The following is a 27820-nucleotide window of genomic DNA, read 5'->3' as shown; positions in this document are numbered from 1 at the left end:
GTTTTTCTCCGGTACCGGGAACCGAACTCACAACCTTGCGCTTGCCAGGCAGGCGCTTTGCCGCTGAGCTAAATCCCCAGCCCTAAAGGAAGCAAAGCTTTTTTTTTTTTTTCTTTTGGGTTTTTCTCCGGTACCGGGAACCGAACTCACGACCTTGCGCTTGCCAGGCAGGCGCTTTTGCCGCTGAGCTAAATCCCCAGCCCCGCAGAAAACTACATTTTCTTGAGTGCATATATTTCAAAATGAATCAATTGTCATGATGAAAATTAATTAGCACAAGGACATCTATAAGTTATAAAACATATAAAAATCTACATTTAAATATCAGGAGTTTGAAAAGCATCTTTCTCACTCTAAAATTTAAGTCTGTTGCCCTCAGAAAATTTTCTGGGCAGAGAGTACATGGATGATAAAAGCATTTAGGAGACTGATGACAACATCCTTTTCAAAGTGAAAACTAAGGTGCTCCTAGTAGAGCGGAAGGTCCCAGAAGCAATGTGTTTCCTGACGTCTTTCTGTTTCATGGGAAGTCTATTGACTACTTGACTCAGGTACATTGAGCAAGAGAGAGGAAGCGGGGCTGGGGATATAGCTAAGTGGCACAAGCGCCTGCCTGGCAATTGCAAAGTCCTGAGTTCGATTCCCAGTACCAAAAAAAAAGAGAGAGGAAGGGAGAGACAGAGACAGAGACACAGAGAGACAGAGAGAGATCTGGAGACAGTGGATCTATCCAATTTCCTTATTGCTTGCTGGGGATTCCAACACTGCACTATGTTCCTGGTCACACCTCAAGTAAATAAAAAAAGCAAAGTTCCATAAAGTGAAGACCATAAGCAGGTATGAAGAAGATCTGGTCAATAAATAGGAATTTATCAACAACTCTTTACCCATATATATGCACAGACTTTGAAAAACATTGGAAAGGCCTTTAGGAAGCAATTTAAAAGTTCATATGGATTTACTTCCCCTTTTGTTTTCGGATGATCACTTGAAAAGGGAGAATACCCAGAACAAACGCCTTTGGTGCCCAGAACACATGATGGCCCTAGGCTTTTCTGCTTTCCCCACCTTTTCCCCCACAATGAGTGAACAATGTTAACTTATGAGGAATTAATAACTTTTGGCAATTTATCCCAATGAAGCATACTTCTGTTGTAATCTAAGAAATTAGCGCTCACAACAGCTCATATCCATGCATGTGCAAGAGCAGAAACTATCATACTCCTAACAGGCCTTGAGATCATACAGAACAAAAGGGTGGGATATGCAGAGGAAGAGAAATTGGGGGGTGGACTATGGAACCCAGGCAAGTGAAGCCAAGTTCAGGAAAGTGATACCATCATGCAAGAGAGTTCCCCAATCAAGGAAATTACGAGCTCCGCCCAGGCTGAGAATGCATTGTTTTAGAAGCAAACAAATAAACAAACAAACTGAAACCCTCTTGCTAGACACATCCCTTCTCACATAAACAACACCATGGAAGAAGACGGATGTGGGGATGAAAACGGACAGCAGAGTTAAGTTCACTGTTGGTCACTATATTTCTCTTCCATATTAAAATTAAGCTTTTTTAAAATTAACACTCTATTTGTTGGTTTCTGGACTCATGGAGATGATGCAGCCAATACATAGGGATTAAAAGCAGACAAAAGAAGGGATTCACCTACAGGGGGGAGAAAAAGTTAGGGAAAGGAGGAGAGGGAATTTTGATGTTTGTGTGTTTTTACATGCATATATGTGTGAATTCAAACACAAGGTAGTTTATGTGTGGTTTGTGGATGGCAGACACAGTGTTACCATTAGCTGGGGGCTATCAGAAAAGCAGTCTCAGTCCCACCCTAGCTCTGCTGAATCTGATCCTGTGTTGTGGAACCCAAGGTTGGTGTTTTAAGAGTGACATGCTCAAGTTTAAGGAGCATGGTTTTAATCTATAATGGTATGCGTTTAGCACACTTGCGAATCTGTAGGGAAAAATAAGTACCTAAGTCCTACCAGGACTAATCATTTGAATCATTAATCATTTGAAATGCCCTCCCAATTAAACTCCATTAAAATGTAGTTAGAGGACATAATAATTCATTTGGCCATCTATCAGAAGCAAAAGGAAGGAAAACCAAGTCCCACAATGGGTGCATCACAATCCTCACTTCTAAAAACCACATCTACAGCAAATAAGCATCAAGTGCAGACAGTAGGAAAGTATGCTTGTTTTTTAATTTGTTCCAGCAGATAACACAATCTTTCGCTTTCCCTAAAAATTTTGCTTTGTAGGGGCTGGGGATTTAGCTCAGCGGCACAGCACCTGCCTGGCAAGCGTGAGGTTGTGAGTTTGATTGCTGGTACTCAAAAACAAAAAAAAATTGCTTTTTAATAAGGCAACGCAGCACAATCTGGATAAGCCAGGTGCAGGAAAACATATGGTAAAGTTTGCATTCAAATCACAAGACTGTAAATTATTATTATTATTTTTTTTTTTTGCTGTTTGAGACAGGGTCTCACTCTGCAGTTCAGGCTGGCCTTGAGCTCACTTTGTAACCCAGGCTGGTCTTGAATTCACAGCGATCCTCCTGCCTCAGCCTCCCGAGTGCTGGGATCACAGGAGTGCACCACCATGCCCGGCATGACTGTAAATTTTTTAAAAAACTGCAATGAGAAAATCAGGTCTAAGTAATCCAGAGTGATAAAGTTGCAAAAGAGCTCCATTCAGACACAGCACAGTGGGGTAAATTCTTCACAGCTTGGTGGAGGGACCTTTAGTTTAAGTTGGATAAACAATGTGCCCAGGATATTGCTCTCAGGATACCCAGTGCTTTATGAGGTAATACTCTACAGAGCTTCCCAAAACGAGTTATACAATTGTGTCCAAGTGAATGAGGAGATAATGGACAGGCCCTCATTCCTCAGGTCTTACTGCGAGAAGACATCATCTGCCTTGAATCCAAGAAGTAGCACTGGGAGAAATGAATGCTGATATATTCAAAAAAGATACAAAAAGAGAAATGAATAATTAGCCAGGATAAGCTTACTCATGAGACAAAACACCTCCTCCTTCTTCTTTGCCTGTGCATTAAAGAACAAAGATATTCCAAAAGGAAAAGAGATCCGGGGTCCCTTCATATTCCAACTGTAAAAGCGGGTTAGCCCTAATGTGATCACACTCTATATAGGAAGCAGGCGAAGAGAACCAGTAACGAGAAAAGAAAGCCGATTCCCAATTAGGGTGACCGGCTGAGGCTTTTTCCCTTTCTTTATTTTGATGTCTTCCTCCTGCCCTTTACATCCTTCAGTCCCGTGGCTCTCTAGTTGTTATCTCTGTGAAAATCAAATAGAAAATGAAGGTGACGCTAAAGTCAATTTAGTTTCTCACCAGGTTCAGGAAAAAGAAGGAGAAATTAACTGAAGCCCAGAGGTTTTAACTCGTCCTACCACACATACGCAGCTGAGATGGTAGGAGATCTAGCCAGCTGGTGCTCGCTAGCTCTCCTGGATTCTGGAATGTTATTTCTGTAATTTCAGCAAAGAACATTTCTACTGTCCATAGGCTGGGACTCAGAGAGGAGTGGCAAAGTTTTAGATGTGAATGGTGGATTTCTATGAATATATTCTTTATGAAGAACATCAGAAAACATATTGCAAGGAGGAATCCAGGAACCCACTAGCCAGTGCTGGACAAAACTACAATATGCAGATAAATCACCTGAAGTTCTGGCAAGATGCTCATTCAGATGCAGTGGGTCTGGGTAGGGCTCAGGAGTCTGCATTTCTAACCTGGTCCAGGGGATGCCAGTGCTGCTTGTCCACGCATCACACCTTGGCAAGTACTGACCATGGAAAGACACTGAGAAGCAGGTGAGGAGGTTGCTGTAGAGCTGTGGACAAGCCAGGAAGCACTGCCGACTTGGGCAGAGGGAGGAGGTGGCACACACACCCCACACAGCACCAGGGCAGTACATGAAGGATGGTAGTCTCTGCTCTCCCTCCTGCCTCCTGGAGACTACATTAGTACACTGAACAGAAAGACTAAGAGATTTAAAGGCTGGAAGGTGGTGAGTGAGCATGGCACTGCTAATACAAAGGGAATTTCTTCCACTACTACCTATTCTAATTTGACAATGCTGGTGTACTCCATCTATTAATTTTTGGTCTGTTGCTTGCTTCTCTGGCTACTTTGCTGGGTTCTCTTATTAATTTTATGGTGTATTGTTATTGGTATGGGGGTGGACTGTGGATAGCTGCAAATACAGAGAGACTAGGAATTTCTCCTTTCCTTCTTCCTCGTCTAATAAGAAGAAGGCCCAGGGCCCAGGGCCTCTGCTGAGACAGCGAGCACCGGCTTGTTGAGAGGACGCAGGTGAGGCCTTTTGAAAATGTCACAGTCTCACCTTTTGGATCATAGACTCTTACATTTCCAGGCCTGTTCCTTTCTTGAGTGATTTCTGTCCTCACAGTAAGGGCTTTGAAATTGCTCAGCATGGGAGGAGGACTGTGGGGAGACCTGAGGGGCGAGGGCAGGAGTCTAAAGGAGTACAAGGAACTAGCAGAAAATTCCCTGGCTTCAGCAGCTTCTTCAAGAAGCCCCTCATAGTTTAGCCTATCTTGGTGTTGCGTTCACTAGAACAAGACAAGAAGGTAGAGTCTCAGGGTGGACAATTTGAGTGAAAATAAAGGCTACACACTTTCCTGGACTGTCTTATAGTTTCTGCGACCTAAAGAAATCGAGAATCACACTGGTTCCATCAGCCCCACTCCAAAATTCCAAGTGTCTCCTTAAGTTAAGAAGAAGCCTAAGGGAAGGAAACGTGAAAACGAAAGGATACACACAGCCCACAGTAATAGTGATGGGTGGATAAACGCTTGTCTAAGGTGGGAAAGCAAGGAAATATGAGGGGTGGGGTTTTAAATACTCGTTAAAGTCAGTGTAAAGATTTTAATAGTTCTTAAAAGTTTAAAGTTTTAAAAATAAACATTTAAGAAAAGTTAGGAATTGCAAGAGTGAATTACTGGGAAGACCAATGAGAAGAATCCGTAAAAGGGAGTGTGACAAGTAAGAACCGACGAAAGGGATTGTTTCTGTGTCCAGACAAGAGGATGTGGTATGACGGTCTCTGCTTAACAGATGGCTGGGTGCCGGCTTCATTCCCATGCACACAAGGGGCCTCATTTCAACAAGTGACAAACTGACAATGCGGTAGGTTTTCTCTTCTCTACCGAACAATCTTCCCTCTTTAGGAGGAAGCTGGATTCCTGCCCAACGCACCAAATGTAAGAAGGCCAATGAACCAAAGTGGAGGAAGAAGCTGAGGGGAATCAAACAACAAAAGGAGGAAACAGGACGGGGAGGAAAGGGAATAAAGCAAGGCGATTTGAATTCTGAGCAACGATGGCATAAGAATGTGCATAGTATCCGGGTAAAGAGTCTGAACACAGTATTCACGTGATTAAAAACTAGTGGAGCAGAAAAAGTTGTAATGTTTTCAAGTAAAATAAATACTAGTATACTGTACTGAAGAGATTATTTACAAGTGGGGGCATCAGTGCAGTTATAGGGAATCTCTTTTCCTTTTTTCATGGATGCATTTAGACTTTGGTTAGAATAGTTTCTAAAGTGCAATGCTATGAATTAGTAGCCCCTGAGCCTTCAAGAAGAATAAAAACAGAAGACTTTTGGCAAAGATTGATTTGTTTCTACAAAGTAGTGAGCCACAAACTACCCGTTGTATTTTATAAGGTATTTTATAGCTCATGGGTCTTATGATGCTGTCTTTTCTCTTCTTTTTTCTCTCTCTCTCTTCCTTTGCTGCAGTGTTAGGATCAAACCAGGGCCTTGCACAGCCTAAGCATGTGCAGCACCGCTAGGCCAGACCCAAAGCTGTCTTTTATAACATTTTCTGTATATGGTATGATGATTACCTTGAATTATTTTGTTTGTTTTTTTTTGGGGGGGGGGCGGTTTTCTCCGGTACCGGGAACCGAACTCACGACCTTGTGCTTGCCAGGCAGGCGCTTTTGCTGCTAAGCTAAATCCCCAGCCCCACCTTGAATTATTTTGAAACAAAAATATATTATCCATCTCTCACTCAAACTTTTCTTACTTATTTGTTGGAAAAAAAAACCATGAATTTTCCTTTTGGACTAATAAGATCTTTGATGGATTTTGCTGAAAAGAAAACAATTTTTTGTGTAAAGAAAAAATACATTCATTTAGTTATAATAAAAATTGTAACCTTTACTCTTTCCAAAATATTTTTCTCTTGTGCTTAAGCAAAATTTGTCAGCCAATTTCGGTTGTTAAGTGAATCATGTTCTAAAATTAGTTCTAAGCTTGTCTATAAAAGTAAAGTTTTGATCTGCAATCCAATTGGCCTTATATATTTTCACCCAGGAAATCAAATGTGCTTGTTGTCAAAATATCCTGTTTGAACCTACACATTTCTCTTACATGCAATCAATTAAATGAAAAAATTAAAGCTTTCCAGTCCATGCAAAAGTATGAGCTAAAGTTAGCAATGGAGAGTCCAACTACAGTGTGGGAAACTCAGTCCATTCTCTTTCCATTTATTGAAATTGGTAGAAAAAAAAACCGCCTTAAATATCATCTTGCAAAAACATAGACACATTTAATTATATAAATATATTATAAAATTCACACAAACACACAGAACCAGAGCTACACATCACAGCGAGAAACCAACACAAAGCCGTGTGCAAAGCCAGCGTGAAGGAAGCGAACGGACACATGGGCAGCAGCTGATTTTTGCACCTGGTACGGCCATCATGGAAAGATCAGCAGGTGAGAGGCAAAGCGAACAAGGGTGTGGGGTGCAGGCATGCAATGAGGATGCAGAGGGAGACGAGCCACTGCACACAGACGGTACGGAGTTAATGTATGAAAAAGCTTACTTCATTTAGAAAGCTCACTAATTGGTCTACCGTTAAATAATCAGTTTTGTCTCCATTGCTGAAAAGAAATTTATTAGAAAAAGTAAGTTTTTGTATATGATGCCACAGTAGGTACGATTTACATGTTGACATTTGTTGATGATAATTCTAAACTTATTATCTAATCCTAAAATAGTGCTGAATTCTTAAATGGCCAGAGACTGTTGATAAGGGGGAAAAAAGCCCAACAACAATAATGACAAAGGAAATAAAACACTCCCGCTAGGTCACAGGAAAATGCCTGCAATTCTTTAGCATTATCAAGAGATGTTATTTCAAAAACAACATGTAAGTCATCCATTTGAAATAATTGGAATGAATGAACTTTTCAACAACATATTAACATTCCAAATTGAATCTAGTTAGTTCACATAATGGGTTAATACCTAAAGGAGCAGGTTAACATTGTAGGTAGTTAGTAAAGCCAATGCCAGGGGGGAAAGTTCCAGGTGCTGCAATTAATTTATGTTAAAGTTTTTCAAAACCTGAGTAAACTTTTATACTAATCAACTAAGGAGTGAAAATGCAACTCTGACTACATATTCCTCCTCCTACTACCAACATTGAATTAAAACATAATGGCAAGTAGATGTTTTAAATATCTAAAAGGACAAGAATAATATTTATAGAACACTTTCTCATAATTAGAACTTACATTTTTTTAAAAAGATCTTCTATATCTGTCCGAGGACAAATCTTTTGTGTAAGTTCATAGAACTTTTCATAAGTAAATGCGGCAGGCTCAATTTCATCGTTCTGTAAAGAATAAGAGTATCATAAATCATAGAACTCTTTCTCCTCGGAGGCCAGACTCTGCAAGGTCAAACAGCAAAGTCTTGATCACTAGCAACCCTGAAAACCAGGAGGGCAATCTCTGGGCCACCTTCCTCTGTCACAGTATGTATAAACAAACTCTTTCAGTTACCACCACATCTGGCTACAGCTGGACCTCTTTGGGCCACACCCAGAGAACAAATATAGAGAGACAATTTTTCCATCTCTCTTTGAGCGGGAAAAGCAAGTGTCCATATAGAGAATGCTGAATTAATCATTCCCAGTATTTAATTATGCTTATATCATGAATTTTCAGAAGACTAAAGAAAGGAGCCTAGAATGACTATATAAGATTTGACTTATACTGAGATGTCTATTTCAAAGGACTTTTTAAAGAAATCATTGGTCTCAAATCTTTTTTCCTGTCCATAAATTAATTTCAGTTGTTTCAAATCTAAACAGTCATGCACACAAATGATTGGTTGGGGAAGGGGTGCTTTATAAAATACTGCAAGGTGACCTTGAAGGAATGAATTTATTAGCTACTTATTCATACTGACATGTGCACGGTTAAGGCAGTATGGCTGGTCTTCTCTAAAATAAGTTCCATGAGCGTGTAAAGAATGGCCTGGCTTTTGCTTTCTATCTTAATAAAGTTGACACAAATAGTTTTGAAATAAACTAGTTAAATTTTAAAACATGAAGGTTTAAATCAGAGAGAGGGAAGAAGGAGAAGATAAAATTATCTTTACTATATATAGTTGAAAAGATCAGTATAATATAAATAACTCAGCTTATCATACATGAGAGCACAAATAAAGTAATTTTAGAAACACAGTAAGTCAAGGAATACCTTTCCACTTGGAAGACCTAACTCCTTGAGTGCTTGAAAGATCACTTTTTCTGTTTTCCCCGATGCAAAGGTTCTAGTAATACTAGGGCAACAAAGAAAGGAAAAAAAAAAAAAAAAGAAATCAAGTTACTGCCAATTCTGATTTCTTTGATCCAAAGATCCAAGTACTCCTAGGAATAGTGTAAATGGGGGAAAGAAAAAAGACAATAAAACTAACTTTACATTTGTAGAGGTACTGTGTTGCCCAAACTAGCTCTTCCCATGTCCTTCTGGTTATCAGGGATGATTTTGCTACTGATGGAACCAGATTCCTAAACTAACTGTCCCTTTGGTGTTGGTGAACACAAGGGAGCAGAAAGATACACAGGGTTGGACAAAAACTGCTGCATTTTGGTCCTAAGAAATCACTTCCTTAGGAAAATGTGATGTAGCAGTCACGATAGCAGCTGTAAAAAAAACCTCAGGTCAACAGATGTGGAATTGGAGAAAGAAGTAGCCTGTAGATCTGAGCTCAGGCTCTGGTTGCTGCTGTCCTGGTGTGCATGCTGACTAACAGCTGACACATGTCATCAGACAGATTTTGATTTTGTTTCCATGTTAAGCACTCTTGAGCCACTCTTGTAGCACCAGCTGCCTCAAGGAGTAGGGACTTTATTTTGAAAGTGACAGGTTGGGGACTATGACAGTTCACCTTGACGGTCAAGCTGATTGGATCAAGGGATGCCTAGGAAATTGGTAAAGCATATTCTGGATGTGTCATGAGGTGTTCCTAGAACCAGTGGCATCTGGAACAGCAAACGGGGGAGACCTGTCCTGAACATGAGTCCTATCCAATAGGGTGGGGATCTAGATGGAACAAAAGCAAAAAAGGATGTTCATTAGTGCACTCTGTGACTCTCTGCCTCCTGGCCACTGTGAGCTGAGCAGCTTTTCCCAGCCACACCTTTCTGCCATATTCTTTCTGCTGCACACAGGCCTAGCAACAGTAGAGCCAGCCGACCATGGGCTGTAACCTAACAACAAGAGACAAAACAAAACTCTTCTTCCTAAAATGTTATCCTCAGGTAGTTTGAAACAAGAACAGAAAGCTGACTAGAATGGAATGGGAGCAATGATTCAATAATCTAACAGAATCTTGGAAGTATCCTAAGACATGGTATCTCCAAATAACCTTTTAACTGGTACAGTGAGTATGAGTATCATTGCTATCTAATGTACAACACTTTAATGAGTCTACCTTCTGGTGTTGATACGGAGAGTTTCATTATAAATGCACTGATGACACATAGCATAACAGATATCAAGGGGAGGATAGGTTCCCAAGAACCCAGCCTTTGGCCTCTATGCTGTGTAATGTGTTACCAAGACTTTGGAGACTAAATTTGGAAGTCCAGGTTTTGCTTGAGGATGGAGCTTATTTATCTGCAAAGCTTAGCTTAGGAATGTCTTCTGTGCACCAGTTGAGTTCTTACCAGCGTCTCATGCCCAGGCTTTGCATATGTTGCCCCATTCATGCTAAGGGGAAGGCAGGCTCCAAATGTAAGTACTGACACCCAGCAAATCTTGACGCGTGGGAGAAAGCACCACTTTAACTGTTGAGTACAACTTCCCAAAATAGACTGGAAGTAGCTTTAGATACACGAATTACTATGTGTTTATTCAAAGCCTTATTGTTGCATGTTACGTCAAATACTGCATGAAGAAGTACATTTTGAAGAGTGTTGAGACAGCTCTGTTCAATTATAAGGAAGTCTATGCATCTACTGGCATGGTGGAGCAGGGGTGTTTGACATCAACTAAACTGATAAGCAGATTTATAATAAAGAGGGTCTGGCATCCATATTTTCTCACATCTCAAGAGTTCATGCAATTTTATTCATTGCATTGGGGTAAGATGGAATTTATGTAGCCTTTTTAATTTAGGTGAAAGCAGCTTTTCAGTGTGTCTTTCTTTTGGAAAGTATGTATTAAGGTCATAACTGTACCTCCACAGGAGGATCAGGTACCTGTAATTTGGAGGAAAACTTTTGTATAGCACATTCAAGAATACTCCAGCTAGCCCACACCTCTGCTGGGTTTTGATGGGCCTGGAATATGGAGACAGTTAAGTGATGGACACGGTCACAAGTGTAGCAGGTGTGAGCCTGAACGTCAGTGCTGTGGGAAGGGAAGAATGTGTAGAAAATGAATCTTTGGTGAGTGCTTGTTCAGGTGCCCAGAAATCAAACACAGAAGACTGTTGGGGGAGAAGGGAGAGGGAATACGGGAGATGAAAGGTTCACTTCTCACTTTCATCTTTTCATGAAGGGGCTTGGGCTGGGCAACTGTCACAGATTTATTTACCTTATTCTAAAAAACACCACTGCCACCCAGGATGGAAAATGGGAACAAGTCAAGGAGACCATTTCTCTGAAGTGGGGTGTGTTTCCTTGGTCTGAGGCAACTTTCTGAATCATTCTTGAGTCTTACCATGGATTCACTTGGGAATGTAGGGCAGGGGGAAGGGAGGCCTTGGGAGTTGAGGTGAATTATTTGAGTTTCCAAAAAGATGCCCTTTAACCAAGGTTCTTAGGGAAGCACTTATCACAGTCTGAGGACACAGCTGCTACTGTATTATGCCTCTAAAGGTGGTGGTATATTCAGCTCTATGCATAACCTCCTGCCCACTGAGTATGTCTCAGTGTTTCACACCATAGCTAACAGCAGCTCAATGAGACTTTGTTGAACCAAAATAAACTGCCACCCCTTCCCTAAAAGGGATGTTACAAGACCAAATGCTCTTTTTTTTTTTTTTTTTTTTTTGGTACCAGGAATCTAACTCACGACCTCACGCTTGCCAGGCCGGTGCTCGTGCCACTGAGTTATATCCCTGGCCCAAGAGCAAATGCTCTTTGGTTGTGTCCAGTCCTGCTCGAATTCCGGTTAAGCTCTATCTCACAGGGGATCTTTCAAGTGACTAAGGGAGCTGTGACCCTAGAAAGAAAGGGAGTCCCACTCTTTGCTTGCCCACATAAGGGCTGCAGTACACACAAGGGCTTTAACACCATCTTCTTTTTTCCCATATTTTTATTATTGGTTATATAGGTTAATGGGTTTCATTTTGGCAGAACTGTACATGCACATAGCACTGTTTTTAATCACTCAACCATCTCCTCCCATCCCAATTTTTCCTTTAATTTTACATGATTTTTTTTTGGGGGGGTTCAATGTTTAATATTGTTTAATCAATGCTTAATCATTGCTTAATCAACGTTTACTCTTACAACAAGCCACAGAGGACTGAAAAGAAGGAGTGGGGTTACTGCTTGCAGTATGAGACATTCCTGTAGGCAGCCAGGCCTTTCGGCCTTCAGGACTTGCACGAATTGCACAGGATGGGGCTCCTATGACCACAGCTGGCGCGCCTGGCCTACGTTCACACTACTGCATCCTTCAGCATCTGCCACTGTCTGACTCCCCCACCACCCAACTCTAGCCATTGGACCCCACCTCAGGTCACAAGAGATGAGAGATTGCAAAAGAAAGGAGCTGTTTTCAAAGCTTTGGTCTGAGTGGCACAGTACTCTAAGGGTGAGTTTGTAAGTTTGAGAAAAAAGTCAAACTACGTACGATTATTTTTGTGGCGTGATAGAAAAATATAGCAAATATTTAAATGGAACAAAGTTTATTACAATAAAAGACACACTACCATTAATCCTCCTCAAAACAGTCTCCTTTGGTCCAAGCATGCTTATCCCATCATTCATGCCACTTCCAGAAGCAGTTCTGGAAGTCTTCTTTCATGTTAGTCTCACCATCCTAGCCTCCTTGATGTCCTGAATCGGTTTGTAATGTTTCCCTTTCATGGTCATTTTGACTGTGGGGAACAGCCCGAAGTCGCGTGGTGCCAGATCTAATGAATAAAGTGGATGAAGACATATCATAATGTTCTCATGAGCCTTTCTGTTGGGTGTCACTAAGGAGCCACATTCACTATATTTTTGATCACAGCTTGAAAAGATATAAAAGGGTATGTTTAGAACCAGTTCAGGAAGCAGAAAGAAGAATGAGGTAACTGTGTCTGAAGTTTGAGGGAATGTTCTGAGTGTGATTCACGGCAATGTGCCTTTTACTGCACACTTTTCGAAGATTAAACATTCACTTTATTTTTCAATCACAACTTGTACATAGAAAAAGACAAGGAGTGAGATTTTTCCCTCAGTTGTCATTCCTACTATTTCTTGGACATTAAACTTTAGTTTACTGCTAAAGAACAGGACCCGTTCCCCAGGCTATGTAATGATTATGAAACCAGATCCCTTTTAACACGATGTACACTACATTAAGAGCTTCCATTTTTAAAATTCCAGAATGATAGTGATGAAATGACATTTCAAAAGTGTTTACTCTTCATTAAAACATTCAGAACAATTTCCATCTCACCCTTGGCAGCTGCTCTACCAGGAGAGTTATCCACTTTTTATTGGCTTGGTATCAATTCTCCATTAGCTTTTCACAAACTGCCCCAAGTCACAGACGTCTTATGTCAGACACCTGTAATTACTGGCAAACACCAGAGTGCAGGTCAAAGAGAGCTAAAGAAGATGCCAAAACGGGCTATTTCTACCAAAAAGTAGTTAATACTTTTGTACGTGAACATGATAAATAAAGACTAATGCAATCAAAAGAGGCTCCCAAGATCGTACATTTATGGATTAATTAGTAGGAGACATACAAGTGAAATCAGAACTGCTCCTTAGAAGTGCTTTGGTCACAATATATGTGTTTCTATTTTGCCCATTTTCTGAACCTTATCTTGGCAGAAAAGGCAGGATAGTAAGACAAGGTGAACAGATCCAACTTATATTTCCGTTCATCACATTGCTATCTGTACTCTCTAGAGTTTGGATGTATTACTTCAATATTGATTTTAAATAAAAATGGTTTGTGTATATAGCAATAGCTGTATGGTGTTAGGACACACTAAAATAGTTGTCCTGCTATTGATAACCAAATGAAGAGCTTTTAAGAGCTTTAAGGCACAAAGTATGTTTGCCAACAACCATCAGGCAAGGTTTTAAACCCTATATGCACTTGTAAAGGCTACAACTGACATATTGGGTATGTGACCTGCTAAGCTCTCATACAAGGTTAAATAAAAAGAACACTGTGTAAAAGGGGTCTTTCTCATGATTTCTGTATTTTCTCTTTTCCCATAACTATTTGTCATGTCACATGTATACTTAAGTTTATGATTCTTAAAACTTGTAGAATTAAGAGAACTGATTCTAGGATAATTCTGTTTGATGTGGCAAGAGTGACGTCAAGGGACCCAGGACACAGCAAAGGCAGGACGGAATTTTCAGAACAGAAGGAAGCTGCTAGGCAGGAGAGAAGAAAAGAAGCTGCAAGTGACAAAGGTAACCAGCATGTCACTATTCAAGTGTGTCTATTTAATTGTCTGTACTTGGTGACCTGCTGCCTCATCTGTCACAGGCAGATCACTTCCAAGACAGGATTCTACCAGTAGTTCTACTTTACTTCTTTGCTTAAGTGGTGTCCAGAGAAGACATCAGCTGAGTCCGGAGAATCCTGGAAGAGTGGGGTGGTATCTAGAAGTCGTGTTTGATGGATATTGGGGCCTTGGGTTTGTGAACACAATACTCTTCTGACTGCATGTGGACATTTCTGGGGCCCAGCCCAGCTTCTGGGATTTCCACAAATGCTTACACAAACACCACGCAAAATGAGCCTGGAGAGTTTGGCAAAGGAATCCCAGTGCTACCATGACAAGACCTTCTAACTAAATATGCAGACCCTAGGGAAAGCCCGAATCTTGGAAGGAAGTTGAAAGCCAGAAGAGGGATGCATGGAGACCCCTCAGAGAAAAATGTGCTAGACCAGCTGTTAAAGAACACATGTGGAGGATGTGTCTGGTTCACATCTTCTTCCTTCATGATTCCACCTGAATCTTACTGCTTTTTTCTCCTTCAGTCACTAGTAACTTGCCAAGGTAACCTAATCCTAATGGGTTGGTATTAGGGGATGAAGCCTTTGAGGGGTTGGCTCATGAGGGTAGAGCTGTCCTGAATGGAGTTAGTGTCCTTATGAAACCTCAGAGTGCTCTCCACTCCGCTCGCTGCATTGTTAGGGTGTGGCCAGAGACAGCAGTGTGTATCCTGGAAGAAGGGCCTAGAAGGGGACACCCTGGCACTTGGAACTGGGTTTTCCAGCCTCCAAAGCACAGAATAAACTTCTGTTGTTTCTCAGCCACCCAGCCTGCAGTACTTTGCTCAAGCATCTGAACTAAGACAGCACTGCCCACCCTGAGCCCCAGATGTCCAGCAAAGTCATGATTGGAAGGCACAACCCAGGGGCAGCCCACTTCCCAGGACAGTCCCCACAATGCCACCGTCACACACAGTACCAGCCTCTGAACTTTTGGCTGGTGGCTGCTCAGGTAAATAGGCAAGGGAAATTTCAATTCCAAAACGCACTTGTTTGAAAAACACAGCATTTGACCAAGAGATTCCAATGAAACCTCCAGAAATATTTTAAAGGCAAGTAGCAAACAATACTTATAGAGGTCCCCCACTTTGGTTTGGAATCATGAAGGTGAATCCAGGGCATGGGAGTGGCCAGGATTGGCTGACTTACCTCCTCACTGGAATTTTACCACTGGGGTTGGTCATAAATGCCAATTTCATCCAGCTAGAAAACAACATCAACAGCGTTGTTTGAGTTTCTTGGGATGAGCAGCTTTAAAAGAAAGCTCATTCAAACAAACATCTATTCTAAAAATCAGAGAGAGCGATGTGGTATGGTATAAATTCAAGGCTGTCAGATTTAGTAAATAAGAATACAGGACTCTCTGTTAAATCTGAATTTCAAATAAGTACCATAACATTTTTGTATGAGTATGCCCTATGTAAAATTTGGACCATATAATAATTATCTGTTACTTCTCTGAAATCCAAATTTAACAGAGAGGCTTGTATTTCAATCTGGAAACTCTAGATCATCAAAAAATGGATCCTGCCCTTGATTATTGCTGTTTACTGACATCTTAAGGTGACAGGAAATACAACTCTACACGGATGTCAGCCAGTCATTTCCTGGGGGCCCATGAGGACTCCCAGCTCCCGCAGCGACAATGTAGACCAAATGGGCACCTTCCTTAAGCTTCAATGGCAAGAGAAAGCCATCACCATGGTGAGTAACTCTGCTTTCTGTGGGCTTTGAGGACACATGAGGACACAGAACATTTATTGTACTTTGGAGTTCTTAGCTAATGTCTCCCACGCTCAGCATTTTTACCCAGTAACAGTCTAATAATTTGCAAAGCACGATGACTTAGTAAAGTTTACCTTATGTCAAGTTTCCTAGAAGAAAAAGCAACTACTTACTTAGATGCATTTGTGGGGGAGGGGCAAAGGGACCAATAGGAGCACAGAGGACAGGGAAAAATGATTCAGCGAGCTTGTATTCTCAGCGAAAGGTTTAATCTGTCTTGTGTGATATGCAGTAGCCTTGGCGACACAGGGACTGGCCTTCTGCGCCCTGTGTTAGCCTGTCATTTGCTATGGGCTTCCTCCAGGGAAGAGAGAGGCATATCCTTCCCATTTCATAGATGACAGCTCTCTGGAGAAATGGATGAGTCTGTGCAGCAGGTGGCTGGGTGAGCAACAGCTCCACAAAGAGACCTGGACAGGGCACCGTAAGATCCAGTGTCCAGCTATGGATGTTTGGGTCATGCAAGTATAACTGAGCCTTGTAAAAGTTTTTGATCCTTTGGAACTTTTGGTTCCTGAAGTCTTAACATTGAGAAAAAAACCAACAGGTTCCTCTTTAACAAATTAGGCCATGGCAATTGCTGAGGAAAAGTCAAAGAAGCTGCACAACAAACAGGAACTTACAAGCCTAGATAACTTTCCTTCACCAAAAGGATGGTGAAAAAGTCAGGGATACTGTAAAATTAAAATAACTGGCATTTCGTAAAGAAAGAGTGGAAGTCTTAATGTGATAGCAGCCAGCCTTTTTCCGAGGTCCCAGGAGGTACTTTCCAGTTTATCCACACAACAATTTTCATTCACAGATAGGGGCAATGAGCTGAAGAATCCATCTGATGTGGCTAAGCTGGGATAGTCAGTCCACTCTTTTAAATTCCTGCTGAATGACCAGGATGTAAGGACTGAAAGTGCCTATTGCCTGGCCGGTTGGCTCATACCAAGCCTGGCTTTGAGATGCAGAGTGAACCCCACAATTTCGCCATGTGGTGCTTTCAGCACCTCACGGCTGCCTGCCAATGGCCCAGTGAAATCAAACAGCCCTACCTTCTCACAGATCACTGCTTTTCAGAATGGCTCACATTTGCCTTTGGCTAGGAGTTCTGCTTGGGGAACTGTCATGTTACCTTGGAAGCTCAGTTTGGGTAGGGATAAAATCTACCACTGTAGTATCCTTCTGGATTTTAGACACATTGAGCTAGGTAAGACCTTGACTAAGTCTTTGATTGATTGAATCCCTGATTCAGAAGCACTGCAACTGGGGCCATGGCTTCCTTTGGATGTTTCTACAAGTGCTCTTTCAGCTCCCTTATTTTTCAGTTTCATACAGTAGAGGCTGTACCCCAGGTCCCAGATACTGGTCTTAAGTATGCAGAGCTACCAATCAGAAGACTCAGTTTTGTGATACCAAAGCCAATGCTCACAAACCACAGGATACTGAGTAACCAAGGGTAGTAGCTTTGAGCCATTGCCCTACATGGGTTTTTAGCTGTGGGCCCTGGTACTATGTGTAGTTAGGTAGTATGAAAAATGCTGGTATGTGCTGGGCAACTCATTCTCCGAGGTCAGGAGTATGGAAGGAAATGTAGGCAGGTATTGACCTGACCGTATACATATATCCTTTATCTCCTCATCTGACCACGGGCTTGACAATTCCCAAGAACAAAAGGTGACACAAAGGAAACTCACTGTTTCTTGAGGCATGTCATTGGACTGACGTTGTTGGCTCTGAAGTTGTGTATGATCGATCTCAGGCCTTCTACCCATTGCTGGAAGAGAAAGAAAAAACGTTCTCCTTGAACCGATCTGCAGCAGCCAACTATGGTGGTATTTATTAAACAGCCTGTATCCATTTTGTGTAATGAAAATATAAACTCTTCTTTTATCTCCTTCCTGCCACACTCCTGTCCACATTAGGCATGCTCATATTTTATTCTTTAATAAACAGCTTTCATCTTTTCCATGAAGATAAATGTGGCATCTATCGTGCCATAAAATACTAGGCTGCCACAAAGGAATGCTGTCCACTGATTGACTTGCTAAGCCTCCCCTTTGCAGCCTGTTTAAATACAAGCCCTCTTTCAAACGCTGGTGATTTCAGTTTTTTCTTAGCAACATATACAATACATGATGATATAACCTGCCCATTCCCGTTTTAGAGGATGAATGCACAGGGGTTCTTTGATTGTATTGTGTGATTCTTTCCATCCGGGTTTGTTATTTCACCTGTCTATGTTTCCCCACAAAGCCTTAAAAAGTGAAAGATTCCTTGATCTCCAGGGTACCCAGAGCAAGTAGTAATGTGCACAGATAATTTTTGTATAAGGACTTGGACCTCAGTAGTTCATGCCATCCCTTGGTGGATTTACAAGGAAAAGTGAAGGGTGATGAGCATGGCAGTAAAAGGGCATTTTACTAAAAAAGGCTAGCCATGAACTAAGGCCAGTTCTGCTGTTGGATGCATTTACTGGTGGCAACGAATGCCATAGAAGAACCAGCTCTTGGTAACGTGCTTTGTAGCAGACAGAACTGTGACTCCCATACAAGCTGGTTCCTTATCTTCTTAGATTTATAGCCTGACTGCTTAGGTTTCTGGCTCAGTGCTGAAAAAGGGAAAATATTTTGGTATTAGGACTGTCCACATATTGCCATTTAAACTGTGTGCACGTAAATTTCAGTGTCTCAGTTGTGCAGTCACATATCAAGTGCTCAAAAACCAACTTGGGGCTGGTGGCTCCCATACTGGGGAGTGCGATAAGGAACATCCCCATCATCACAGAAGTTTCCATCATCACAGAATGTAATGCTGTGCAATATTACAAAGCTCAACACGGTCAAACAATTTAATGTTTGCAAGAGGACCACTGAACTGCAAGTGTCAGTTTTTTGTTTTTGCTTTCTTATAATTTTAATTTGGTAAAATGGATAGATCATTAAATTTGCCACCTCAACCACTATTAGATTAACAGTCCAGTGGTCTTATGTACATTCAGCTTATTGTACAATCATTACCACCATCCATCTCCACAGCTATTTTCATCTTGCAAATCTAAAACTTTGTACCATTAAAAAAATACCTCCCCTCCTCTCTCTCCCGTCAGCCTTTAATGATCACCATTCCACATTCTGTATCTAGGATTCTGAACTCTCTATACCTGAAATGAGGACAGTCATTTAAGTCAGTTTATGACTGATCTATTTCTTTTAGCATACTGTCTTCAAGGTTCACCTATGTGTTAGCATATGCCAGAATTCCCTGCCTGTCAGAGGCTGAGTATGATTCCACTACATGCATGTTCTGCATTGCATTCATCCATTCTTCTTTCAATCAAAATGTGTGCTGCTTCCCCTCTGCGGCAATTGTGAGCAATGCTGCTATCAACATTGACATACAAATAATTCCTAGCTTCTCCTTTAAATTCTTTTGGGTACGTACTTAGCAATGGAGTTATGGAATCATATGCTAATTCTATTTTTAATTTTTGTGGAACCACTATACCATTTTCCACACCAGTTGTGCCACTTTATATTTTCAACCACAGTGTAAGAGGTTTCTAATTTTTCCATATGCTCACCAACACTTGCGTCTGTTGGTAGGAGCCATTCTGGTGGCTATGACTCAGTTTTTACTACCTCTTTATGCTCCACTCATTCCTAACAGCTTTCTGAGGGAAGACTGCAGAGCTCAAAGAAGTAAATTTCCTTCTGCAACTAGCAAAGGCCATTTTGTGAGAAGTGTAAATAGCATCAAAAGCCTCAGCAAGCGTGAGGGTGAAGTCTGGATTCTGAGAGAGGAGGAAGAAACAAAATAGTAGCATTCAAGAAACGGCTTGCTTACTTTTCCTCGGCAGACCTCTCTTCCTCTGTCTGGCTAAATATGGACTACAACTCCCTGAAGAGCATCAGATATCCTGTTATTGGCCTAAAAAACCACAGGCCCACACAAGTTTCCCAAGAGCAGACAGAAAAAGCACAAGTAATTTGGTTGGCATTAACACGGACCTGAAGGTTTGTGACATGTTCCAAAACACAACACAAAGTCCACTGTTTCCTAGGGCAGAAAAGCTGACAGTTCAGTAGGAAGGTTCACCTCTTGATAAGTTTCTAGAAATAAATTCCAGAGATGGTGGACTTTGATGAGGCTTAAACAACACTCATCCATCATTTGAAAATGTAACTCTTGGGAAGAATCTTGTTTATCAGAACAGACCTTTGAGGTCCTTGCTCCAGGGACAGGGCCCAGGCTTTAGTTAGTACCAAATGCCACCAAACCCCTCAGAGGCCTTAAAGAGCATTGGGAGGGGGAAATTGTGGCTTCTTTCTCCTTAGGATAAAGAAAGCAAGGTCAAGGGTCTTGTCCAAGGTCACAGAGCAGCTGGTGTGAGGCAGAGGGGCAGTAAGAACTGGTGGGCTAATTAACTCTATGTTTTCCTATAGGGGACATTTTCACCCAATGGCGTCTTCACACGTCTATCTCTGTGACATGGAAAAGAGGGCTGCAGACCATTCCTTTTCTCCCTTGCTGTTCAGGTCAAGCACACTTAGCATAGTAAAGCCAAAGGATTGTAGGAAAATGTTAATATTTCTTTGTCTTGCTGTTCTTTTTAAAAATGAAATAGATGAAATGCCAGCAGGTGTCAGTAGAGTCCTGGTGTTTCCTTAAAAAGTTTCACTGGCAGTGACCAAGGTGCCTACCAGCTTTTTTGATCAGATTAGCTAAACCAAAAAGATGATGTGTTTATATATATATATAAACCTTGAAAATAAGCAGGCATGAAACAATAATCATCTACATTATGTCCAGGAGGCACAACCTCAAGTCCTTTGAACACCTACACTGGCACAATGGGGTCAGCCTCTGGAGATGACGCCTGCCATACAGGACAGCTTCCTCCTGGTCCAGCCCTCTTGCGTGGATGCAAGCACCCCGGAGACAGGCGAATCCTAGAGTCGGGAGTCAGATCTGTCCAGATGGGCATGGCATGGCTTCCCTCTTCCCCAGTGGGCTGTGATTATTACTGTTCGCTCGTTCATTCGTTCCTTCCTTCCTTCCATTTTCTCTCTCTCACTCACTCCCTTCCCTCCTCCCTTTCTCCCACTCTTCTCTACTTCCTCCCTTCTTTTCCTTCCCCCTTCCCTTTCTCTCACCCTTCTTCTTCTCTTCCTTTTTTTTTTTTGTTTTGGTACCCACAATTGAACTCAGGATGTTATGCTTGCCAGGTAGGCACCTGTGCCACTGAGCTATAACCCTGGCCACTCTTTTTCTTTTCTTTTCTTTTTTCTCTTTTCTTCTTTTCTCTTCACTTCTTGTTCTGTCACTTTTTAATGTTTTTCAACTTTTTGTGTACTTAACTCTTCTAAGGATAAGTGAAGGACCCTTTAAGTGATTTTTAGGGGTTTATGTGAGATGGAGTCAATTTGGAAGAGGGGGAGGAATAGGAGCAGACTCTAATTCCTGAGAACTTTAAACTTCTCTAAGATTCCTTAAGTTTATTTTCCACGTGCAGGCAGTATCTAGCTTACAGGCAAATGTCTAGGCCTTGCTGCTACCTATCTTTGCTGTCAGAACAAGAGAACTGTCACAAAGAGAACTGTCCAAAGAATCCCATGAAAACAACAGGAGAGAGAGATATAACAAAACCAAACCAGACTTACAACTCACACATAACGCATTTTTCTTTTCCTTTAAAAACATTAGTTAGGTTTCATTTTTCTTGGTAATAGAAGCCATATGTAAAAAGTGCTTTGTAGAAAAATGTAAAGCAAGGTGGAAAGCACCAAAAAAGTGAACACTACCTGAAATCTCATTATTTATAGAAATATTCTGTTCTTTGTTCTTCCAACCTTTATCTATGCACAAATAATTTTTCCTGTTAAATTAGATAACTAGTACCATTATTATTTACTGAGCTCCACTTCAGGGAGAATTCTTCTTTCTTCCTTTCAATCTTATCTACCTTATCTTTTCCCCCAGATTCGTTCCTGTTAGTCTTTAGCCAAAGCGTATTGTCAGGATAAATACGAACAGAGACTCTGTGGCACTCTCGAAGTTTGCCTGTACTTGTCTCCAAACAGATGACTTGCTAGCATCTTCCATAATCTTCTGGTATTTGGCTCTGCTTTTAAAGATGAAGCTCCTGGCAGAAAATGTACTGGAGGCATCTCCATTAAGTCTGCTTGAAAGTTCACTAGAAATCTGCTATCTGAAGTATTCCAGTGGCCAACGACATCAGGATCACCTAGGAGTTGTTCAGAGGCAAATGATCTGGTCAGATCCGCTGAATCAGTACCCAGGGATGTTGAACAGGAATCCAGTTTTAATGAACTTTTTAGTGGGTGACTGTTTTGCAATCTCATTTTTGAGACTTGCTATTGTAAACCTATACATGACAAAGGGATGCTTGCCAGACCAAGAACAACAGTGTGTCCTGGGAGCTTGTTAGAAATGCAGCCCTGGGCCCCAGCCCAGACCCACGAAAGAGAAACTGCACTTTAACAAGATCCCCAGGTGACTCTGCATATAGCTTGAAAAGCACAGATGAGGAGCTTTTCCCAACTTGGAGGTCTCTTTCCTTTGCCCACCTAAGGAAGTCTGGGTTTGGCTTCTGTCTCAGTCTGTTTGGGCTGCTAAAACAAACTAAACAAAGGAAATTTCTTTCTTATGGAAAGTTTTAAAACTGAGAAGTCTAGGACCAAGATACCGGCAAATAAGATGTTGGATAAGTGCCCATTTTCTGGTTCACAGATGGCACCTTCGATCTATGCCCTGATGAGGTAGAGAGAGAACAAGGCATGGCTCCTACGGCCTTTGCACTGAGCTACTTCCCCAGCCCTTTCCTTATTATTTATTTTGAGACAGGCTCTTGCTTTTGGTTTATCCTGCCACACCTGGCCTGAACAAATCTGTGTTCACTAAAATGGAAATTCTGACCTGTACTTGTAGGGCACTAAATTTCACATTTCTTGTTAGTGGAAGCAAGAGAAGTCTAGATGCCACCAGTAGAGATGTCACCTTCCCTCTGTCTGAGCTGTAAAAATACCTGTTCCATGAGGACAGCTGAAATATTTAACACCTGGGAACTTCTTTGTACTGTAACTCACACATTTTGATTCATGTATAATGTTTTGTTTTTATTTCAGTAAAAGGGGATAAGAAAAAATTAAGGCCATATTTCAATGGGCAATTTTCTATGTGCCTAACTTCAGCTAGCTGTTATGTGTTCAAATAATATGCCAGGAATTTATATAATTGGACATACACTTGTGACCATTTTACCTGTGAGTTCTGGTGAGACTAAAGGACACTGAAGAAGGGACATAACACCTCCTTCCTTGCATGTGGGTCAACCGTAAAGCTTTGAATAAAGATTCCCATGGGGTCTCATCTTCTCTAAGATTGGATTCTTTAAAATACGCATGATATAAAATCACACTTCACCAATTCTCTTTATGAATACTATGGGTAGAATAACTACACCTTTGCATTGAACTAGAAATCTAGTTTGAAGAAGGCACTGAGGTTTTGGCTTCCTTGAAAGGTAGCCTCTGGCTCAGATTTTAATGCAAATACAGACTGCAGACAGAATGCCAACGTCGTATCGTGTATTCCTACGGGTCTGTAAAAGCATGGCTAATGAAACTGCTACTTTTCAAATAGCAGAAGGTGCTACTTGGCATGAAATTGTCATTATTTGACTTTGAGGGCAGGCTAAGCAGAAATGATATCCAGCAGGTACACTGTTAAGAGGAAACCGTGGATAACATTGGAGAAACAAAATTAGAGGTTCCCAGGGCTTTCTGTTCATTACAATCAACTGGGGAGCTTATAAGACTTGCTGGAAGCCGAGTCTACCCTGAGAGGTTCTCATTAACCACTGGAGTGTGTCTGGCCCATCAATCTACTTTTTAAATGCTGCAGATAATTCTACTGTGAACCTATGATTAAGGACCACTGATTTAGATAATGTGAGCTAAATTTGGGTTAGGCAAGTGTTTCTCCAATTTTAACGTGCATTCATTGGAGTCACCTGGAGATTTTGTTAAAGTACAGGTTCGGATTCCACAGGTCTGGCGCTTGCACTGGAATTGCACATTTTCTAACAAGTTTCTAAGAAATGTCACATTTGGCCCTCTTTATTCCCGTACCATGTTCATACAGAAGTCGCAGGACTTGTACATTGTCTCGAGATGAATTATACACCTTGAGGTCCTCTAAGAAGTCCACTGAGGACAAAACAGTTCTCCCATGTGCTAGAGATTCTCAAGAAGGGTGCCTTGATGCAGTTCATCAGGAGCTTCTGATAAGCCCATTCTCAGGCTCCATCCCTATCTAAAGAATCAGCAGCTCCAGAGTGCAGCCTGTTCATCTGTACTTTAACAAAACCCTGCAAGTGCCTCTGCCCCAGTCTTTACAGTGTGCTGGTATCACAGCAGCCCGTGCTAATGAGAGAAGGATAATTGAAGGGGATGTGTAAGTGGCCTTTGGAGAATGAGCTTGTCTTGTTTTGTTTTTAATCTATTTTACTGTGGTATAATTTACATATCACCAATGCTCTTTAGGCTTTTGATCCGAGTTTTTGGATGAGTACTACCAATTGAGAAATTTCAAAATGTAAACCCTAGTTCTCTGATTTTGGATTAAAATTCTCACACAGAGATTATGCTAACTGCTCCCACCAACACTACCACTGTGTTGCTGAAGTATTTTAAAGAAAGCTACAGGCATTATTACAGCAACGCGGGGAGCTCCACCTAGGGAGCTTGACTAAGAGGGTGCAAAACAGCCATAGGAAACCCAGGCACTTCTGACTTCTAGGAGCCCATCGGACAGTAGCGAGATGGCCCAGAGGAAGCCTGCTAGAAGTAACAGCTCCCCCTGCTGGACCAGGGAGAGGTGCACTTCCCAGAATGGTGGTACCTGACCAGAGCGTGACTTGGGCCCAACAAATGCCGTCATCAACTTGAAGACTAGCAGAAAATGGAGGCTGAAGGCCAGTTCTCTCCACAACTTGGCACCCCATGGCATCTGGTCCAGGAATTACGAAGCGCAGAAGCAGAGGCAGAAGAAAGAAAGACATAATACTGGCAGAACTTGGCAGATACATGAACATTTTATGCTTGGAATATGCTCATCTAGGATTCTGAAACCACCCTGACATTAAATGGGAGCCGAACCCAAGAAAATCTGTAAGTAACAGACCAAATTCTAAACCCATTAAGAAGAGACCAAGTATGAAAAAGCAGGTGCTGAGTGTACATCTCATAAGATAATCAGGCCCGTGTTGCTTATGGGACATGAGCAAACATCGAGATCATGGTAGTGGTGACCGTAAGAACAAATTAGTCCCAGAAAGCCCGAAATTCTTGGTAACTCCCTGCCACAGGGAGAGAAGTACAAGCTAATAGTTGGTGAAGAACTCGCGAGAGATAATGAAGCTAAGGTACTGTCCTAGACAGGTCCCACTGATGAGCCCAGGATGGGAATGAAAGTCACCAGCCTGTGATAGCAGCCAAAAGCAAAGGACTTCAGAAACTGGTGGCCAAGCAGCAAGGGAAGTTTTGCCCCCAAAATCAGTAGAAAGTGAACCCAGTATCAATCACAAAAGCCTGTGGGAGGTCAAGAATATGCTCATAAATAAAATGTTCAAATTCCAAAGACAGGAAGCCAGGGGAAAAGACAGTGGTAAGAGGAGACGTTTTTGTGACCCAATCTGAATATGTTCCTGGTGATCCAATTTTTCCTCTGCTATGTCCTGTCCACAGAGTGAAGTTGAGGAAAGATAAAGAAGGAATGTATGAAGTGCCATCTGGTTCTTAAATCACTTTCCTAGCAGGATGAATGAGTATTTATGCAGAAAATAAGCTGCCAGCTGTAGGTAGGGGTGGCTGTGCTTGAAAGACAGAATTGGAGAGGCCTCGGTAATATTTACGCATTCCTAGTTACAATTAGTTCAGTCACTCACAGAGAGTCAAAACAAGCCGTCAGCCCAGCTGGTTATCTTGACAACAGCGGGCAGCAAGGTCGGAAGGACCTCCACACAGTCATTGGAGAGGACACATGTGCTCAGAGGACCCTGCGCTGTTCTTGGTAATGACTCCGAGCAGAAGAGTCACAGCCCCATACCGTCTGGGTTCTGCTTCTTGGCGTTCCTAAGAGACAATTTTGGCATCGCCTGAGCCTGACTCTACAATACCCGATAACAATGTCCTGTCAGACCTATAGCTTGCCTCCCGGAACCACATGCATTTTCCAGGACAGACCGTTATGTACACAGTGGCCAGGAGGAAGAAAACACAAATGCATTCAGTACGCCTTAATGCCTTAGGGTTACGCTTACTGATTTCAGACACTCAGGAACAAACTGATTATCAGTAACCTTCCCCATCTTCAGCAGTCACTCAGAAGGAGAAGGATGCTCAGCTTACTTTGTTTAACACCTCTTCAGCATCCACAAGGAGAGGGCCACAATAATTCAAGAATTACAAAATTTAAAAACAACAGTGTCACTCATTCTATACAAGGCAGAAGCTATCAGGTTTTTTTGAGAGCTTTTTTAAAAGGGGTGGTGGCCTCTCAATTCTGTCAATTGCAGCTCCCTGGTGCAAAGAGATAAGGAAACTTCTGATGAATTAAAAGGCCTTCAGGACTGTGTTTGGCTGTATTTAGAAGCTCCAAGGTCACGGTCTTTCTGGAACATGCCAGTTGACAGTGTTGGAAAGGGAAGTCATACCAAGTAAATAATAGTTCAACCCGGGGAGAGTGCTACCTGCTGAGTCTCTGTGACACAAATCCAGACACTCCTCATTTAAAGACCAAGTTTCCGTTCCTGTGACTGGTTTGTTGGTCCCTAAATAACGAAATGTATATAATATGTACATTACAGTATTCAGAACATAGAAATGGTCAAACGAATCTCCAACCTGATACCTTAGCTTGTATTTGTGTAACTTTTTGTTTTGTTTTGTTTTGTTTTTTGTTTTTGTTTTTTTTCTGGTACCGGGAATTGAACTCACGACCTTGCGCTTACCAGGCAAGTGCTTTTGCCACTGAGCTAAATCCCCAGCCCCTATTTGTGTAACTCTTACATGCAGTACTGTAACATAGAACAACATAAGACTACAGTACTGTATTGTATAGTACAATCAGCAAAAATTACAGTACTCTATAAACATGGTATACTGTACAAAAAAAGACATGGGGGCACTATTAACAAGATGTACAGAACTATACAAAAAAAAAACACAGGTTGCATTTCCAAGTGGTAAGCTTTAAGTCTGAACAGTTGTTAAACAGGTTATGTCCTTAATTGAGCAATACCATACCTGCAATCAATCAAGGAGTCTCTGGGCAGCTTTCGTCTAGGCCCCATTACCCATTTAGCTGAAACCAATCAAATCTATACATAAGTCTCTAGGCTAAATAGGACTTTCACATAAAAGGTAGTATGAAGAATCTAAACCAGTAGCCTTGAGTTTTATTATCTTTCTATCTTTTAAGAAAAGGCCACCACACACACACATACACACACACACATCAAACAGAAAGAAGGGGTAACAGGAAAATAAAGACAATAAATAGAACATTTATGGTAAAGATAAATAAGTCACCACCAAGATTGCATCAGTGATTGGATACTCCTGTAAAATAATTCCCCTCTGATAGCATTTGCTGACTTTTTTCCTGTACAGCAGTAATTCTGAGTGATTTTAATAGGCGTCCCTTCAACAGGAAAATAAAGGACTTGAGACATAGTTGAATAGCCCCCTCCTTGTTGCAATTCACATGAGAATAGCAACACTTCTGAGTATGCTGAACTGAAGAAACCATCAGACAGGCTTTCTCTTGCTCAGTTGACCTTTTACAGACTACCAATTTGAGATGCTCTTCTCTTGGACTACATCTCACCCTGGTAACTACACTGAAACATTTACCTAAAAAGTACATTAAAATCAGACTGTGTTAGGGGTGCAAGGTGCTTGTCACATCCCA

General features: G+C 41.6%; 1 protein-coding gene across 6 annotated transcripts in view; it reads right to left on the bottom strand.

Annotated features, from left to right (window-relative positions):
* Nucleotides 1-27820, bottom strand: part of Plcb4 (phospholipase C, beta 4) — a 353965-nt gene that overhangs the window by 81531 nt on the left and 244614 nt on the right. For all 6 annotated transcript variants that reach the window (XM_013512270.1, XM_013512271.1, XM_005380865.2 and 3 more), the window contains exons 8-12: nt 17521-17600; nt 15203-15256; nt 8567-8648; nt 7595-7695; nt 6901-6958 (exon numbers count right to left, since the gene is read on the bottom strand). In XM_013512270.1, coding sequence (XP_013367724.1) covers nt 6901-6958; nt 7595-7695; nt 8567-8648; nt 15203-15256; nt 17521-17600 — 375 coding nt within the window. The remainder of the gene's footprint in view (nt 1-6900; nt 6959-7594; nt 7696-8566; nt 8649-15202; nt 15257-17520; nt 17601-27820) is intronic.

Source organism: Chinchilla lanigera, unplaced genomic scaffold (assembly GCF_000276665.1).
Source record: "Chinchilla lanigera isolate Chin_1 unplaced genomic scaffold, ChiLan1.0 scaffold00014, whole genome shotgun sequence".
Lineage (NCBI taxonomy): Eukaryota > Metazoa > Chordata > Mammalia > Rodentia > Chinchillidae > Chinchilla > Chinchilla lanigera.
This window is presented reverse-complemented; position numbering and strand designations above follow the sequence as displayed.